The 17968-nt window shown below is 41.8% G+C and overlaps 1 protein-coding gene across 1 annotated transcript; it reads left to right on the top strand.

The window, feature by feature from the left end:
* The first annotated feature begins 2490 nt into the window (after positions 1 to 2490).
* Positions 2491 to 16768, top strand: LOC136305595 (transforming growth factor beta activator LRRC32-like). Its single transcript, XM_066208893.1, has 3 exons — positions 2491 to 2628; positions 6067 to 6157; positions 10720 to 16768. Exons 1-3 carry the CDS (start codon positions 2606 to 2608, stop codon positions 12658 to 12660), a joined length of 2055 nt encoding a protein of 684 aa, XP_066064990.1. The 5' UTR covers positions 2491 to 2605; the 3' UTR covers positions 12661 to 16768.
* The last annotated feature ends 1200 nt before the right edge of the window (positions 16769 to 17968 follow it).

The raw sequence follows: 17968 nt of genomic DNA, 5'->3' as shown, positions 1-17968 counted from the left end.
GATGAAATTCACCTGACATCGACAGAAACTGAGTAGGAAGTGACTGCTGAGACACCACTGGAAAAACAGGATTTCACAGAATTGCAAGTGCAAACCCTTTGGCATTGTTGGGATGGGACAGCCCTTGCTATTTTGTGGGCAAAAAAAGCTTGATTCTCCAGTCTGTGTGATGGAGATGAGGATGGCTGGGGCTTTGAACAACCTGGTCTAGCAGAAGATGTCCCTGCCCATGGCAGGGGAGTTGGATTATCTTCAAGGTCCCTTTCAAATTGGGCTGTTCTCTGATTCTGTGACACAGTCCCTGACTGATGCTGGTGACACTTACCCTGAAGACGTGTCTTACCAAGCCCATACCATGCTAATGTTTCAACACCACTTTAAGGTGTAAACTGCTGGGTAGCCCAAAGCCAAAAAAATTGAAAATTTGGGAAATCAGCCAAATGCTTCGGAGTCTTTGGAACTGTTTTCTGCCAGATCCCCTTTAGGAAAGAACAAAGACGGCAAGGCCAGCACTGATCTTTCCTGCTGCAGCTGGTGTCCTTAGAGAATGTGGTTTTGTTGAAGCAAAACCCTGAGCAGTAGAATCAGTGCATGCTCTTCCCTCCTGCTTTGGCATTTGTTTCTGTCCAGGCTCTTTTTACAGTTCAGCTGGCCCAGCTACCTGTTTACTCTATAAAACAGCTTGAGGAACAGAGCTGGCTTTTTAAAAAGAACAAAATATCTGCTATTTTTATCCCTGTAAATTAAAACTTTCTAAAGTGCTCTGAACATCCAGGTGTAGAAAATTTTGAAGTTGCCATCATCCTGGCCACTTGCTGTTCTAAATTAGAGGCCTGATATTTGTAGTCCAAATCAGATCAAAATATCCTACTAATATATTTATATATATATATACATATATATATATATATCATTTTCCTTGGACCTCAAATATTTGAGGTTTACCTTACAAGGTGTCTGTGCTTTTCAAGTGCTATTGCACACTGTTGACAAGGCAAACTAAACTAAACCAAACCCAGAGCATCCAAAAGGCATTTAAATCACTTGATATCGCAGTGGTCCCCAGTTTCAACATGAGTTTCCTGCTTACCCCAAGGGGATTGCAGATGGAGAGCTTGACTCCAGGGGGTATGCCAAAGGTTGAAGTGAAAAACAGCACTGCAAAGTCAAGCTCAAGACATGACATGCTTGGGGGAAGGTGATCAAAACTAATGTAATGAGAGCCCAGTCATGTGAAACTTGTCTGAGGTTGTGATAATCTTACTGGTAGAAAATTCTCCTGAGAATTTAATGTGTATTTTTCTATCCATTGCACCTAATAATGCCCTCCCCTGTCACCTTGTATTTTTATAGCTAGACAAGCAACCTGGTCCAGTGAAAAGTGTCCCTGCCCATGGCAGGGGGGCTGGAACTAGATGAACTTTAAGGTCCTTTCCAATCCAAACCATTCTGAGAATCTATAAACCTGTGATTTATACCTCTCATTTCAGGGTGCATTTCCAAGCCCTGAAACTAAGAGCCCAGCTCTCTGGCATATTATTTCAACCATAGGAAAACTGTGTTATGGCAGTTCAGGCTTGTGTCTCTTGGAGAAAACAACAGGGAAATCTATGCAGAGGTGGGTTTTCCTGAAGCAGGACTTAATTAGCAAAAGGAAATGAGGAAACCAGCTGCTCCAGCTCTAGAGGGCAGCACAAAATAATAAATAAAAAGCTGAACTTGGGCAATTTGAAGTCTGCTTTTGCATGACAAAAGCACCCCTTTGCAGTGGGAATTCTTCCCAGCAGATCCACTATATTCAGCACTAAGTACTTACAGACAAAATTTCAGCAGCTCATCTGAAAATGCCTTTATGAAGGCCTTTATCCCTAAGTCCTGCCTCATGCCATGAAAATCCATCAAGGGTGTTGTAGCCAACAATGGACCCCCATCCTGCCAGCAGACTGCAGTCACACTCTTATTACTAGGATGACTGCAAAAAAAAAAAGTTATTTCTTCCAGAACAGGTTTCCTGATTTTGGGTTTTATTTTAAACATAAAATTTAATTTATGTGAATTTTAAACATTTAATCCTCAAGCACTGTTTCCCTAAAGATGCAGAGAGAGATTTAGGTGCAGGAGGCTACAACCCTTCAGGAACGTAACTTGCAGACACAAAACCCCAAAATAAACACACTGTCATACCCCACGCACACAGCCAAAGAGTGGCATCGCCAGTAAGTTACTTATTCTTCTGAGGAAAACCACAGCCTGATCCTGAGAGTTCCTCTGGCAGAAATCCCCCTGTTTCTCAATGCCTGCCCCAAGGAAGGGCTTCAGGATGTCGCACAGTAGCTGACTCCGTCCAGAGCACAGTGGTGGCTAGGACCCAGCAAGAGCCCCAGGGAGGAGTGGAGAGGAAGACAAGCAACATAATTCAAAGCAGACACTGTCCCAAATAAGGTTACTTCCCTGAAAATGCCTTCATTCTGAAGTTATGAGCAAGCCTCTAGGTGTCCTGAATGGGTGAACATGAAGCTGAAGAATAATTACATCAATACCAGGACTGAATTGATTTTCAAGAGTTGGATATGCTTTTTAAAGAGATGATAAGCAGTATTTGGGGATGCAAGAAACCCTTGAAACAAGGTAAATGGGAAATAGTCACTCTTTTTACCCCTGAAGGATCTAACTTAACAGGAAAGAGTCTTGTATGGAAAAGGATCAGACCCTGGGGAGTGTGATTTGTGTTCTGTATGTTCTCTTGTATTTAACTTTCCTTGGCACAGGAGAGCATCTCCGTTAATTGTCTAAGTAGTAACAAAAATTACATTTTGGGGAAATCTGGAAAGTGCTGCTTTATTAGCTGCAAACAACATGTATGAAGTAGTTTCAGGATTAATATTGTGATAGAGATGGAGGCAAAAATTGTTTCTGAAGTGGAAACTGGGAATAAATTGTTCTTTTTCTATGGTTTGAAATGCGTATTGAGGCAAATTACTGGTCTTCTCTGCCTTCTCTGCCTTTCCTATTTTTTAAGTGGACATGTTGACACGGTTAGGGTACGCTTTTTCTAAAATTATTTGACTGACTTACTAATATTCCTTGGGGATGATATTGATGTAAATCACCTGTATTTTTCAGCTGAGATTGGCACTGGATGATTTTGAAATGCTGTGATGGAGAGCTGTGGATTTAATAGGGTTCAGAGCTCAATCCTGCTCTGAGTTTTGCTGGGATTTCTATCACAGCTTCCATTGGGAGCAGACTGACACTGATCATGAAGCTGCTTCAACTCTGGGAAAGCCTCAAGACAATAAAAGCTCCTTTAAGTTGTTGTAACTGCTGCTCCCAAACGGTTTTTTGAGCTGTGGATAAAGAGATCAATGCCAGCAGGAAGGGTTTAGTGTCAGTAGATGTCCTCTCTCACACCTGTAACCCTGAGCTTGGCACTGGGAGAGGGTGGAGGGATGCTGAGACCTGCCAGGAGGGTAGAAAAGAAGGGCATGCACTGATATGTCACACTAGAGGTTGCAGAGAAGGATCTCAGGGTGTTTCAGAGAAAAGCTAGGCAGAAAAAGCTCTTCAGCTGGACAGCTGAACTGAAAACTACCCTAGGAAGGGAATCTCCATCAGCAAGGATGTTGGGCTGTACCATGACAGGTCAAGAAGAAGTAGCTTCAGGTTGTGCCAAGGAAGGTTCAGTTCGGATATTGGGAAAAATTTATTTGCCACAATGGTTGTTAAGAACTGGCAAGGGGTGCCCAGGGCAGTGGTGGAGACCCTATCCCTTTAGGGATTTAACAGACATGTGGATGTGGCACTTGGCGACGTGAGATAGTGGTGACCTTGGCAGTGCTGGGAGAACAGTTGGAGCTGTTGGTCTTAGAGGGCTTTTCCTAAGAAAAAGAAAAAACCTTTTCACAGAACTAAATGGCTCTGTGAGGACAGAGTCTGTGTTGTCTTATGCTGGAAGATACCACCACATCCTTGATGAGCTTCAGGATGTGACAGCCACCTTAGAAACACCTTGAGGGACAGCATCCTTGATTTTTATAGATTTGCTTTACACAGCAAACCATTACACCAATTTTTTGTGTAATACATCAGTTTCCCAGTTGCTTTATAAACCTAAAATTTTAGGAAGTCACAAAGTATTTTAAGACCCTGAATTGTGTCAGGTTTATTATTTGAGACAGAGACCTTTTTCTGCACTCACAGTGTGACAAGGGAAGATATTGCAGAGCACATGGGCCTTGTACTGTCCCTCAGGGTGGTGCCCTGTTGTGGGTAATATCCTCAGCTTAATTCATTGCATCTGTACAGAAAGCATTTCCCTTTGATGGCTTGGAGAAAAGCCTTGTAATCATTGTTAGGTTTGTGTTTTATTGCCACCTCAGCAAACTAATACTCAAATGATAGAAATAGATTTCTGCTCCTTAAGGGAGGTCCCAGCTGCTCTAAACATGGGTAATGAAGAACAGAGGGGTACAACAGAAACATTATAGATGGTGATATTGGCAATTTCTCCTTCCATCGGATGATTTCAGTGTATTTTGCAAACATTGATTCAATGGTAAAGAATTAACATCCTTGGTTTGATTTTAATGGGGAAGAACACTCTTCTGATCCCATTACTGAGACCTGTTCTTTCACCTTGGGGTTACAGATCATCATCCATCACTGGAGTTTTCTTGTGACATGGAAGGAATTTGCAAACTATACACAGTGTAGCTATGGTCTAATCCTCCCCAGTTTCTCTGTTCCTGGTACGCACCTCTGTTCTCTGGTTGGGAAGGGGAGAATTCCCATCAGGAACTTGCTGGCATTGCTGTTCAATAATTGTCAGTGCTGTGAAGGGCCATCAGCTGCTTCCATCAAAGTGACAAAGCAGAGAGTTCTCCATCAGCTGAGAATGATCTGATCTCTTTTGTTTCCAGCTTTTCAATGCTCTGTGGGTAGAAGCCACTGAACAACAGTACATTGATGCCAGTGGCTTGTGCATGGGATTGGGGTTGCATTTGGAGATGTTTGAAGCAGGAATGCTTGCCTTTGGCTTTGGTTCTGTTTTTCCCCATTGTCCAGTGACAGGCCTCCCAGTGCTGTTTGCTCCTTTTGCAATTCTGTGCTCTTTTATAGAGTGCTTTCCAAACAGTTAAACTCTTATGAATTCTCTGTTTCACACAAATCCATTCTATTTTATATGTCTCTCTGTAAGACATCTGTCCTTGTCCATGGCAGAGGGATTGCACCAGATGACTTTTAAAGGTCTCTTCCAACCCAAGCCTGAGAGAGTTCCCAGAAGCATTTGGACTACACTCTCAAGACACAGGGTGTAACTTTTGGGGATGGTGCTGTGCAGGATGGGGGGTTGGACCCAATTATCTTTGTGGGTCCCTTCCAACTTTATATATTCAGTGATTCTGTGGAACATATGGTTCTAGGATCTCCTGTCAAATGTGTTTAAAAGCCTGTCCATACCTGGAATGTGTGAAATGAAAAGTCTCGGTCGACTCCTTAAGCCGTTTCCATTAACTCAAGGAGGATACACATGTAAAAGCTCTTTGACACCCTGGGATAAGAGGAGTAGAAAATGTGGATGGAAATGAAAACTGTTACCACTTCTGGTTGTTTCTGAGTGGCACCCATTGGCTTTGCTCAGGACATGGCGCACAAAACTTCAGCTCAGTTGAAGGCACCCGTGCTGTGTCTATGGTGAATGTGAGGATAACTTGGTCTTCAGCAGTTTTCTTTCTCCATGATGGCAGACACTCTGCCCAGCCTGAACATCTGAACTATGTTGAATGTCCTGGATATCATTTAGGCAGCAGTTGAAATCAGACTGGGGAAAACCCCTGAAATGCCTTGGACCTTCTTTTCAAGTCCTCATATAGATCTCTTTTCACCAGGCTGAAAGGGATGCAAAGCTACACAGGTGGGCCACTGGTACTGGATGCTCAGAGATGGCTTAATTTATGGCACTGCTTGTGTCCTTCTCTATGTCAGATGATGACCTGGTGCCAACTTTTGCATGTGTTGACCACTGTGTCCCATGTGAAATCTAACTGTAATTATTTTTACCTGTAGAGCCATGAAATTGTACATCATCTTCTTCCTGGCAGTACTGAATAAAGAAACCTCTAACTATCAACCGTCAGAGGGATCGTCCTGTGTAATGGTAAGGCTGTCTTTCTGTTTAGGCCCCTTGAGATCCTGAGTGAGGTTGGGAGCCCCTTGTTACAGGCAGTGCACAAGCAGCCACAGTCTCTGAGAAGGGAAACCCCCAGGACCAAGTTTCCTGAGATGGCAGAGGTGAGATTTGCAGGTTTAGGGGAGGGCTTAGCAGTCTGTCAGGTTGTGTCCTTGTTGTAGCGGCAGCACACAAAGGGGCTGGGGGGGGGGGGGGAAGGGGCAGGCAAAGAAGGGTCATTTTCTCAGCTTTTTTTCCTAAGGAGGAGGTGGTTAAAAGAAATTTGACTTGGTTTCCCTAAGATTGTATGGGATTTCTGTGGCTAAGACAGAGGAAGAACTTAGATTTAAAATCAACTCCTTTATATCTTTTGTTCTTTGTGCTTTAATTAAAGCATCTTCTGTGAAATACTTCTATACCAGCTCTTTTGTAATAACAAGTAGACTGACCTCCTCTGCCCTGACACAGCATTTCTGCCAGGGAAGTTGTACCTGACTTCTGCTGGAGCAAAGAGAAATGACAAAGACTCTTGCTCCAGTAAAAAATCTGAATTTTTGCAAGCACCTGGTACAATATTATAAATGTTATTTGCAGCTGAACTTTCTCCCTTCCCTCACCAAGTGCTTCTGACTGCACCAGGATGTTTAAAAATACTTTTTCCCCCTTGAACATTGAAGCTGTTAAGCCCAAATCCTCAAGAATTTCCAAAATACGGAAAAATTAATTTGATAGCTGTACACATCTCCCTTGTGGGACTCATTCCATTCCTGCCCACCCTACTATATTTCTGCACTTCCTGAATTCCAGAGAAATTAAGACCTAGTGTATATATAAAAAGATCTTGGGAAGGTGTCTGGGTACGTCAGCTCCTTGGCTGGAGAGGGAGCACTGAAGAAGTTACTGTAAACAGGACAACCTGGGTCCCATGTCATAGTCACATGAAGACTGGGTGAGCCATGCAATGATCCAAGTAGCTTCATCCTGTTTCTTGATGGGTCACATACCAGGCTGATTGCTGAGAAATAAACACATGCTTGCTTGCACTACTCCACTGTAAACTGCTTTCATCAAGCCAACAACACAACTATGCTGGGATAAAATCAGCTCTGACAGAAAGCATGCTGCAGTCAGGGCCCAGGATGCTCACCTGGTGTAAATCAACAGCTCAGCGTTGCTAATGTCCGTGCTGATTACCTTCCTTCACTGGGCATTTGGTGTGGATCCAAACATAACTCAAAGAAAGAAGGAGCTACTGGATTAGCTGGTTAGCTGTCCATTGACAGCTCCTGCATTGCATCACGGCATCACTGTTTTATATGGTACTTTCCCTGTGGTGACACTTTTAGAATAGCAGAGGCTCAGAAATGGAAACTTTAATCTCAAATCTCATGGAAGAGGCATGAGTCAGAAACCTGTGCTGCTTTCTGAGTCACCACTGGTGGTTCTGTTGCTGAACAAAACCCTTGTACAAGAGGTTGTAGGAAGTAAGCAGTCCCTTCCAGAGCCCTCACATGGGGGTGAACTGTACTGATTATACCTGTTACGGCACATCTATCAGTTTGTGAGACAACAAGGAACAGATCAAATGTCAGGATATTCTTCCTGACTCACATAATTTTCCAAGGATAGGCGAAGCTTCAACTGTATCATATTTTACCTCCCAAAGAAAGACGATTTTGCTAATTCATGTTAATTGGCAAAGGAGGAGATTTCAAATAATTTATAGAAGGGAAGGGATTTTAGGAAATTCTATTTTACCTTGCTTTGAGGTGATGCAAGGACAGATACATAACCAGATGTCATAGGTCAGCTGATGTGTGGTACTTGGGCGAAATGCTAAGGTTTGATTGTGTAGCTAAGCCTCTACTTGGGCAGCTCATCTGGGACACCATACAAGTACAGGTCAGTGCCAAGTGACTCCAGCCCAGATTTTTTGTTCAAATATTCATGAATTGATAAAGGAGAACTCAAGGACAGGCTTGAGTCCAACTCCTTTTTGTAGGGCTCTTACTGAGGTGGCTGACAACTTGCACCCAGTGCTGAGCAGTGAAGAACTGGAGTCAGAAACCAAATTGTGCCCAGGTTTTGAACTGTTGGGTCATTTTTTTTTTTTGCCAGCATTTTAATGGGACCAAGTGGTCCTCACCCTCAGTACTTCTTGACAATGGACTTGAGACAAACTGATGGCAGCATTGGCAGAGATTATGAAGTCAGAACATGAGACTGACAAAACCCTCTTTTCCAGTCTCAGGCTGCCAACCCATTGAACTATGGGTAAGAGGAGAGGAGATAAACCAAACAAGTGCTGTTTGCTCCATCCCACAGAGATGTTGTTCATCTTTTTTTCCCTACTGCTGATGAGGATGAAATTCATGCGGTTTGAGCCTTGGGGGAGAAATATGATGCAGAAGAGACAAGATAAGAAATTTAGTGAGGATCAAAATAGTCAGTGAGAAGGAAGGAAAATTTAAAAAGAAAAATGAGAGGGAAAATGTTATAGGAATGAATGGCAGACAGTGGGAGGTGTAGATTTTATTAGTCCTTTTTATGACTGGAAGGATTCCATGGATGCAGATTAAAAGCCAAATCATGCAAGATACATAGTGAACAGTGACTGATCTCTTCCCCATCAACTTCAATGAAAAGCAGATTGTTGGCATTAACAGGAGTTGCATCAGGACTTTGGTAAGATTCTAGGTGCTGAGGGGGAATGGAGGGTGCTCAGCATTTGCTGGGATCTGGCAGAAAGTATGAGAAGGAACCTGGCATCTGCCTTAGGATGCAAAGCAGTTTCTGCTTTTTCACTCTGGATTTTTCTATCCTCCTGACCTCTTTGTCTTCCACAAATGAGTAAGAAGAGGTTTCCTGCCCTGCTATTAATGCCTTGAAAATAAGGCCAACTCTGGGTATAATTTAACTCAAAATGAGGAAGTATACAGCGACTTTGCAGGAAAGAACTATTTTCAGGGAAAAGTCAGAAAATTTCTCTCTTTCTAGTTTTTTTTTTTTTTTTGGTTTTTTTTTTGTTTTTTTTTTTTTTTTTTTAGTTGAGGGAGATTTGAGTGAGTTGGAGGGGGAAAATAAGGGGTTTAGGTTTTAATAGTCAATTTACTTAGGATTTTTGGGAAAAATGTGTCATGGGAAGCACTGTGGAGCAGCTTGTGTACATCTAGAATTTGGATGAGCACTTGCACTTCTCTGGCACATTCTTGTGTGATCTTCAGAACTAAGGTGATGCAAAAGAGATCCACAAAATGCTGACTAGTGCCCCACTTTTCCTAAACAGGTCTCCCACTTCATTCACATCAAAGTTAATGTAAAACTGATAGGATTTAATATTTTTGATGTTGAGTATTTGATTTCTGAAAAGCTTTGTCGTGAGGTTTTTAGAATAGAATCTGGATTCTGCTTCTCCATAGTAGTTAAGACTCAACAGACTCCCCTCCCTTCATCCAAATACATTATTAACAAGACTTTCCTCAGTAAATTAAATGCTACCTAAGCCCTTCACATTCAATTTCCTCCTGCTGCTGTATGTTCTCCTTAACAACAAAATAGAACTTGATGGTTTTGTCAGGATGGTCATGTTCATGTTTCCAGTGTTCCTTATGAACAGGCACATCAAATTTTGCTCTGGACACAGAACTCAGCCCTAGCTGCAATTAAACACACATGCATCCAGAAGATGGATTTGACTTTGACACTTGTTTTTGTTTTCCTCTATCCTACTGCTGAGAATTTGCCTGAAAAGGCCTGACCCTAACTGCACATCACATTGTTTTCCCTCTAAAAAACTGAATTTACATAACTTGTGCTTTCAGTGTTGCATCACAGGTGTCTTGTATGGGTGGCTTCATGAGGCATGCTCCCCATGCAAGTAGAAGGGAACTGTTGCCTTAGGAAAAGGATAAACATGGAAGATAAAAGTGGAATGGGTTTGGCGATTGGCATCAGAAATGTCTCAGTTGTTGCATGACCCTATTTGGTTAAAACTGCCTTGCTTAACTGAGCCATGGCTAAGGAAAGGCATATTTGAACATGTGATTATGAAGGAGAGATAGGGTTTATGCTATAGGATCCCTTTAGGTTTTTATACCTCCTTACTCTGGAACCCATGTCGCTAAAAGAGTGAAGCTCTTCCAGGTACTGCTTACTACTGCAAGTAGTAGAGTCTGCAAAATCCAACACAGTGCTGAAAGTGAGAAAATTAAACATCAGCACAAAAATGAGGAAATGGTCCTTGATTGCAGAGAAACTCGGGACTATTCAAATGAGTCCAGGAGAAAGGTAGGGAAAGGATAACTTTCAGTAGGTGTCACATGCAGACAAAACTCTACTGCTTAAAGTCAGAAATCTCTTTAAAATGAGTGCTGTTAGAGGCAAAGAAACTAATTGGGATTGTTGCCCTTGCTGTCTGAATGCTCAGAAAAAGCAATCAGTGTTTCAGAAGCAGCATCTGCCTGGATGCCTAATGTTATTTTTCTTATATTTAATGCAAAGATGTTTTTTATTTGTCATGTGACAACTCTTTTTCTCTCTTTTTCTGGCAGGCAAACTCTCAGGCATTTTGCCACAACAAAGATTTCCACCAAATCCCTCGTGAGCTCCATCCAAGCGTAAACAAAATAGATCTGTCGGGAAATCTGATTCAAAGCATTCCTGAAATGTCATTATCATTTTACACTTCCCTTCAGTGCCTGGATTTAAGCTCCAACCAGATAAGTTTCATCACACCCGGAGTCTTCGCACACATGAAGAATTTGCTGGAAATAAATTTAGCCAACAATCAGTTATATGAGCTTGCTCAAAATGGCACAGAAGGGATTGGACTCTTACCCAAGGTGGAAATACTGGACTTGTCCCACAACAGCCTGTACAATAGGATGGCTGAGTATTTCATTAAAGAAGCTCCAGCACTGCAGTATCTTTCCTTGGCAGACAACAGTATTATAATGATATCACAAAAGATGTTTCAGGGATCTCCCAGTCTTGTGGAGATAGATCTTCAGAGCAACATCATCATGGAAATAGAAGAAGGTGCTTTTGAGACTCTAGTGAGCCTGTCCAAACTCAATCTCTCAAAGAATTCAATTACTTGCATCTCTGATTTCAACCTCAGGCAGCTGGAGATACTCGACCTTAGCAGGAACAGCATCGAGACCTTCCACACCATAAAATCAGATGATGAATATAGCTTAAGGTATTTGGATCTGAGTGAAAACAAACTGTTTCGCTTCCCAGTGTTCCCTCAGGTAAAAAAACTGGTAACTCTGAATTTATCAAAGAATTTAATCCAGCTCACTGCTGAATCCCCCCATAATAAAATGGACTATGTGAAAAATGAATGTCTAAATGCTTCTTCCCATCCTCTTGATCAGAAGCAAAATAGAAACAAAAGTTCTCTTTATTTATCCCAGCTTGTATATTTAGACTTAAGTTATAATGCAATCAAATCCATTCCAGATGAATTCTTTGAATCAATGTTGTCCCTTCACAACCTGAATCTCAGTAAAAACTGTCTTCAAGCATTTGCAGTAAGTTATGACAGTGCATTGATCTCTTTAACTGTCCTTGACTTGAGCCACAATGCTCTGCAGAACCTTCTCCTTGATGCTGGTGCATTGTCAAATTTGAAGGAGCTCTATATTCAAAACAACTATCTTCAAACCCTGCAGTTTGACATCTTCTCAAATCTTCCTAGCCTTAGACTGCTTAATCTACAGAGCAATAATATCAGCCTTTGCAGCATGTACTCAGGATTAGCTAAGCAAAGACTTGCTGGAGAGGAAAGTGGTTGTGTATCATTTGTTGATTCTCCTACTCTTCAGTACTTGTACCTAGCTGACAACATGCTGAACATCCTACCAGCATACAGCTTCTACAAGACTTCTTTGGTTGTCTTGGACCTCTCCATGAACCCTGGACTGAAAATCGAACTTAAAGCATTATCAGGTCTGGAAAAGTCTCTGGAATGTTTGTATTTATATGGTAATAGCCTGATAGATTTAAATATTGACTTGCCATGTTTTAGTCACCTTAAACATTTAAACCTCTCTGAAAATCAGCTGAACTGGCTGCCTAAGTGGGGTAGTGACTCTCCAGTGGAAGTTCTGGACCTACGGAACAACAGGTTCAGTACATTACAGAACAGCAATATTTTAGCATTAGAAAATTCACTAAAAAACTTGTATCTCACTGGGAACCCACTCAACTGCTGTGGAAACATCTGGCTTTCATCAATGATCCAGAACAAAAATGTCCAGATCCCCAACGTGGAGCATTTAATGTGCCAACACACTCAAAATTTTGGGTATGGGGATGAAATGCACATCAGGAACATTAGGCCAGAAGACTGTGAAAAAGAGGATCTGAAGAAAATCAACTTCCTTATTATATTAACGTTTGTGTTGGTTTTATCTGTGATCATCATTGGAGTGGGTTCATTTTTTTGCTCCCGCAGGCAAAACTTTATCCATCAGTTTAAAGCATAGTAACACAAAATGCCTTGAAAACTGAAGAAATCAGATGCTACACTGACAGTGTGTAGAAATGAAGGGTAAAATTCTCATCTTAGATTTTCAGCTGTGGATTTTAAATGCTTTTGAAGTGCCCCTGAATTACACCATTGGTATGGGTTGCAGGGACTGGAAGGAGAATTTGCCATGTCTTGTAGATCCACAGATTAACTCAAAGAGGAGAATTTTGGCCCTTGTGTGCAATATATATTTAACTGAGTTTAATGTGAAGAAAGGCATCTCTGGGGTGAAGGCTTTTAAAAAAAAAATCCTGGAGCATGAATTTCAACCAGCTAACATTGAACTGAAATGTTTATATTTCTAAGAAAAACTGTTGGGAAATCACTGTATATGATTGCATTTCAGTGCAAAAGAATAGCATATCTATTTTTAAAGGCCATGGGAGGTTAGACTGCAAAAAGGTATTTTGAAGATACCAGTCTGAAATAATGCATAGGGAACACAGTCCTGGACCATTATTCAGATCTGTCTTTCTACTGTCTTTCCCCCAAAATATATTCTTGTCTAGAGGATGTGCTGCAAGAAAAGTTCTGTAGGTCCTCATTCTGTGCTCTGTTTAACATGGCTAGCCCGTTGTGTTGCTAAAATTTGACACTGACAAATGTTACATCCCATACTCTCACAGAAAATTCACCCTTTTGAAGGGAATATGACAGTGAGTGGGAGCCTGACCTGCTAACAGGGTTCAGTGGCTTTGTAAAGGAACTAAATCAGGTCTTCTGTTAATGCCAGGAACTGTCCATTCAGGCACATAAGAGAAATAGTGGTCAAACTGAAACCTGTCCAGGTAAATAACTCAGACTAAAATTGCTGCTGTTTCTGTTTCTTCCAGCTAGTGAATGTCAAAACTACCACACTACAAAAAGGTGTATAATTATATTTTTAAAGTAGTTATGTATGAAACTGGCTGATGGTTTTCATTGTGGAATTTTGTACAATAAAAACAACTGAATTTTGTAAAAAGCACAAGGCTGTGGATATATAAAAAGGACCAGCTTGGAATGCTCCACAGATAAAAAGAAATGTCTTCCTATTTTTCTGTGGTATTTGTACTCCACATTATACCTGTACTTCTGGTCCTCAAGCAGAGACAGCTGCTCCATATTATAGAGTACAACCAATGGAGAATGAGGAAATGTACTGGAGATGTAGGCAAGAATTTGGAACAGGTTGCCCAGAAAAGTTGTGTCTGCCCCATCCCTGGAAGTATTCAAGGCCAGATTGGAAGGGGTTTGGAGGAATCTGGTCCAGCAGAAGATGTCCCTGCCCAGGGCAGGGGATTGGAACAAGATGATCTTTAAGGTCCCTTCCAAACCAAACCATTTTGTGATTTCTGTGACCCTATTAATTTGAACAAACCATCAGCAGCAATAGGGCCTGATCTAACATCTATGAAAGACAATGGCTCAAGCACTTAATCTTGTAGGAGAAGGCTTGCACAAACAGCAATCCCAAGGATTAGTTGGAAGCTCAAAAGCAAGCCAAGCTGTGCACCCAGATGCTGATTTGCCACAGACTGAGTTAATGGATTTTGTGTCAAGCATGGCAAGACTATTTCACCTGCTGTGAGAGCCAGTATTAGCGTGGCTGCTGTGACTAGAATTAGTTAATAACCTGATGACAGAGCCAAACCCGTTTAATTAACTGTTTTAATGCTATTGTTTTGCTCTACAAAAAGGAAGTGCTTGTTATTACTAAACATCTGGGAGTAATTAGACTTCCATTGACTTCTCTGGGAGCAGAAATAGTTTTTGGAAGAATAAGTCTCAGAAGTAAAGTGCAGCGTGGCTCATTTGGATTTTTCTGTTAGCAGCATAAGCAACCAGCTAGTGATAAGAGCTGGCTTCAGCCAGTTCTTTTACCCTGAATGAGACAAGAAGCATGAGGGGAACAAAAATATAAATAAATTTACAAAGAGAAAGAAAATATGGAAAATGGGAGCTCTACATTACATTGTTCAAAATTATTCAAAATAGGGATATGTAGAAGACAGGCCCACCTCTTGCCTCTCCTGTGTGTTACTGTGCCTGCAAGAAGACCAAATGCTAAAGTACCCAATCTTACATCAAAGGCAGCCATCACTCAGGCATTACACATCTTTCCACCAGTCCCATTGTCCTAGTAGGTTAATGTCATGATTTAACAAAGCAGAATATGATCCCTGTCCCAGTGGAATCAGGACAGTAGGCATGATACAGCCTGTAATTTTGCAACCAAAATTGACACTCTCATTTGTTGCTTTTTCATAAAGTCTTTGTAAAAACCTCTGTTCATACAAAGAGCTCCTTCTCCTAAGCCAAGGGATATCCTTCTGTGATTCCAGCATCTTTAATGGAGCAACTCTGTTTTCTTTAAGTTGCCACATGCAACAAATGGCTTCCCTTTGGCAGCTGTTTGCATGGGACAGGACAGTAGAAACACAGAATCCTAAACTGGTTTGGGCTGGAAAGCACCTTAAAGACCATCTCATTTTAACACCCTTGCCATGAGCTTACCAAACCGGGTTACTCAGGGCCCCATCTAACCTGACTTTGAACACTTCCAGGGGCAGGGCAGACGTAGCTACTCTGGGCCTCCTGTGCCAGGGCCTCACCACCCTCACAACCAAGAATTTCTTCCTGACACCTTGTCTAGACCTCCTCTTTCAGTTTGAAACTATTGCTCCTTGTCCTGTTACTCTCTGCCCATTTAAAAAGTCCATCTGTCTCCTTCTTAAAAACCCCTTTAGGTAAAGGAAGGCAGCAGTGAGGTCTCCCTGCAGTCTTCTCCATGTGCACCACAATAGATTTCCCGTAAGCATTTTCTACCACAGTTTTCTGTGTTTTCTTCGTGAAACAATCCTCTGTAGTGGAATCAAGTAGATGTACATACTGTAAGCACTAGAAACACTCCCAGAGAAGGTCCCTATGAGCTCAACAAGTAATGATTCTCATTGGTTATCCATGGAAAATCAAGTCTCAGTTTCCAAAAATTTGATTTTTTTTCTGCAAAGCCAAGACAAAATAGCACCATGACACGGTACCAGGCTCTGGCCACAGATTTCTGCTGGGACCCTGCTCAGCCCTAAACTAGCCAGGATGGGTTAGTATATGTAATAGATTTTGTAAAGAGCATATTATTCTATTCCATCTGGGTGGAGCAGGACTGCTTATCTTTGCCCAAATGGGTCAGTGTCTCTTATCAGATGGTGGAGTGCTTCTTATCTCTCTTCATTGTTTCACTACTTCCATGAGAATGTCTTCTGCTAATGGACCATTAAGAGCTCATCAATGACATTACACATTACAGTGCACTATTGTAAGCTGCTCCACACAAAGAGGAGGAGCCAAACCATCTTAACCTAGATAAAAAGGAGCCACAATCCCACTAGGTATCCAGTTTTTCCACCGGATCCCTGGAGGAAGACCGGACCCATCTCACCATTACTGGACCCTTTTTCTTCAACAAGACCATCTCTACTCCAACAGAACCACATCTGCCACTCCAGGAGGGCTTACTTTGGACTGCTTCCAACACCCTGACCAACAGGGTGTCAGGTTGTATTTCTGACTCTGTCAGGGTTTTTCTTGTTTGTTTATTTGTTTGCTAATTCTTCTGTACTACAACATCTGTATTTTTATATCCCTAGTAAAGAACTGCTATACCTATTCCCAAAATCTTTTCCTGACAGCCTTTTAATTGCAAATTTATGATAATTTGGAAAAGGGGAGGAGGGGCTTACATTTTAAGAAAGACTCCAACCCTCCCTGGCAGATACCTGTCTATCTAAACCAAGACAGTATACAAGGTAGTAATTGCTTCTGAATATTTTGGAAACTCAAACATTTCCTCTCCCTATCTATTCCCCATGTCATTCAGTACTTTTTTATTTGCCTATGGAGAAACAAACTGAAATAAAAGTATCAGTAACCAGTAAAATGGGGTGAAACTGAAATGGGAGGAAGAAGAAACTGAAAACGCATGGAAGAACTTTCTGAGGAGAATCTGTCAGGCTATACTACATTCTTTCACAAGCAAAGACATTTGGAGGCTGATGCAACATGATATTAAGCAAAAATTTGGCAAATATAAGGGAACAATCCTGCAACACTGAGAGTCTCTTTTCTCCCAGGCTGTGGATCATGGCTGTTTTGCTGTGTTGCAGAGCCAAGTTAGTTCCACCGATTCCCTCCTCCAGTCCATTTCTAGCAGCTGTTGCATCAGACATATATTTGGGTGACAATGGGAGAACTGATTGCAGCCTTTTCATACCTAAAGGAGGCTTGTAAGATGAAGAGTGGCTTTTCACACAGGGAGATAGTGGCAGAGAAAGGGGGAACAGCTTTAAAATAAGAGCAGAGAATTAAATGAGGAAGAAGTTCTTTACTGTGAAGGTGGTAAAACACTGGCACAGGTTGCAAAGAAGCTGTGGATGCCTCATCCATCAAAGTGTCCAAGGCCAGGTTGGACGGAGCTGGTCTAGTGGAAGGCATCCCTGCTCATGGCTGAGGACTGGAACTAGGTGTTCTTTAAGGTCTTGTCCAACCCACACCATTCAGCCACTTTATAATTTTCCAGTTCTTAAGCAGTATACTCTATGAGGAAACATTCTGAAAGGTGACTATAGAAAAGATTCCTCTTTACTGTTCCTGACTTTCCCAGAAAATGGAATGGAAAAGGGAGTCCCTGGTCCTGAAGACCAGAGAAGGAGAGATTTCCATTTTCAGGTAGAAAACCCACCAAAGAGAAGAAGGTTTGGAATGGACAACTAGGCTGGAGGTATGGCACAAGGAAAAGAGAAGGGGAATAAGGATAGCTAAACCAGGAATCCAAATTACAGAATCGCTGAATCATTAGGGTTGCAAGGCACCTCTGGAGATCATCTAATCCAATCCCACTACTAGAGCAGGTTCACCCAGAGCATATTGAAAAGGATCATGTCCACGTGGGTTTTAAATATTTCCAGAGGAGGAGACTCCACAATCTCTCTGGACAGCCTAATGTAGTATTCTGTCACCCTTACAGTGAAGAATGGGGATGGAATAGTCAGGGTGAAATTAGAACCAGAAGCAGGAACTAGGCTTGTTCAGCCTGAAGAAGAGACAGTCCTGAGGGGAAATCTTTGGTCATTACTGGATGGACAGCTACAACGAAAAACATCAGCTCCTCCCAGGAGTATTCACTGAAGGGACAAGATACAACTGCTGAGAGCTGCAGCTGAGGAAGTTCACATTAAACATAAGGAAGAATTCTTCATAATGAGAGAGGTCAAACTCTGGAAAGG

Source organism: Chamaea fasciata, unplaced genomic scaffold, assembly GCF_029207755.1.
Source record: "Chamaea fasciata isolate MVZ Bird 193981 ecotype frontalis unplaced genomic scaffold, bChaFas1.0.hap1 SCAF_2, whole genome shotgun sequence".
In the NCBI taxonomy this organism is placed as follows: Eukaryota; Metazoa; Chordata; class Aves; order Passeriformes; family Sylviidae; genus Chamaea; species Chamaea fasciata.
Note: the sequence above shows the minus strand (reverse complement) of the source record. Positions and strands in the feature narration are given on the sequence as shown.

What these genes read in the sequence shown, in the direction of transcription:
- LOC136305595 (XM_066208893.1), top strand. Translation starts at nt 2,606, where the DNA reads ATGCAAGAAACCCTTGAAACAAG. An exon ending in CAAGAAACCCTTGAAACAAG is followed by an intron (nt 2,629 to 6,066) that starts GTAAATGGGAAA and finishes TTTTACCTGTAG; the next exon opens with AGCCATGAAATTGTACATCA. An exon ending in AGGGATCGTCCTGTGTAATG is followed by an intron (nt 6,158 to 10,719) that starts GTAAGGCTGTCT and finishes TTTTTCTGGCAG; the next exon opens with GCAAACTCTCAGGCATTTTG.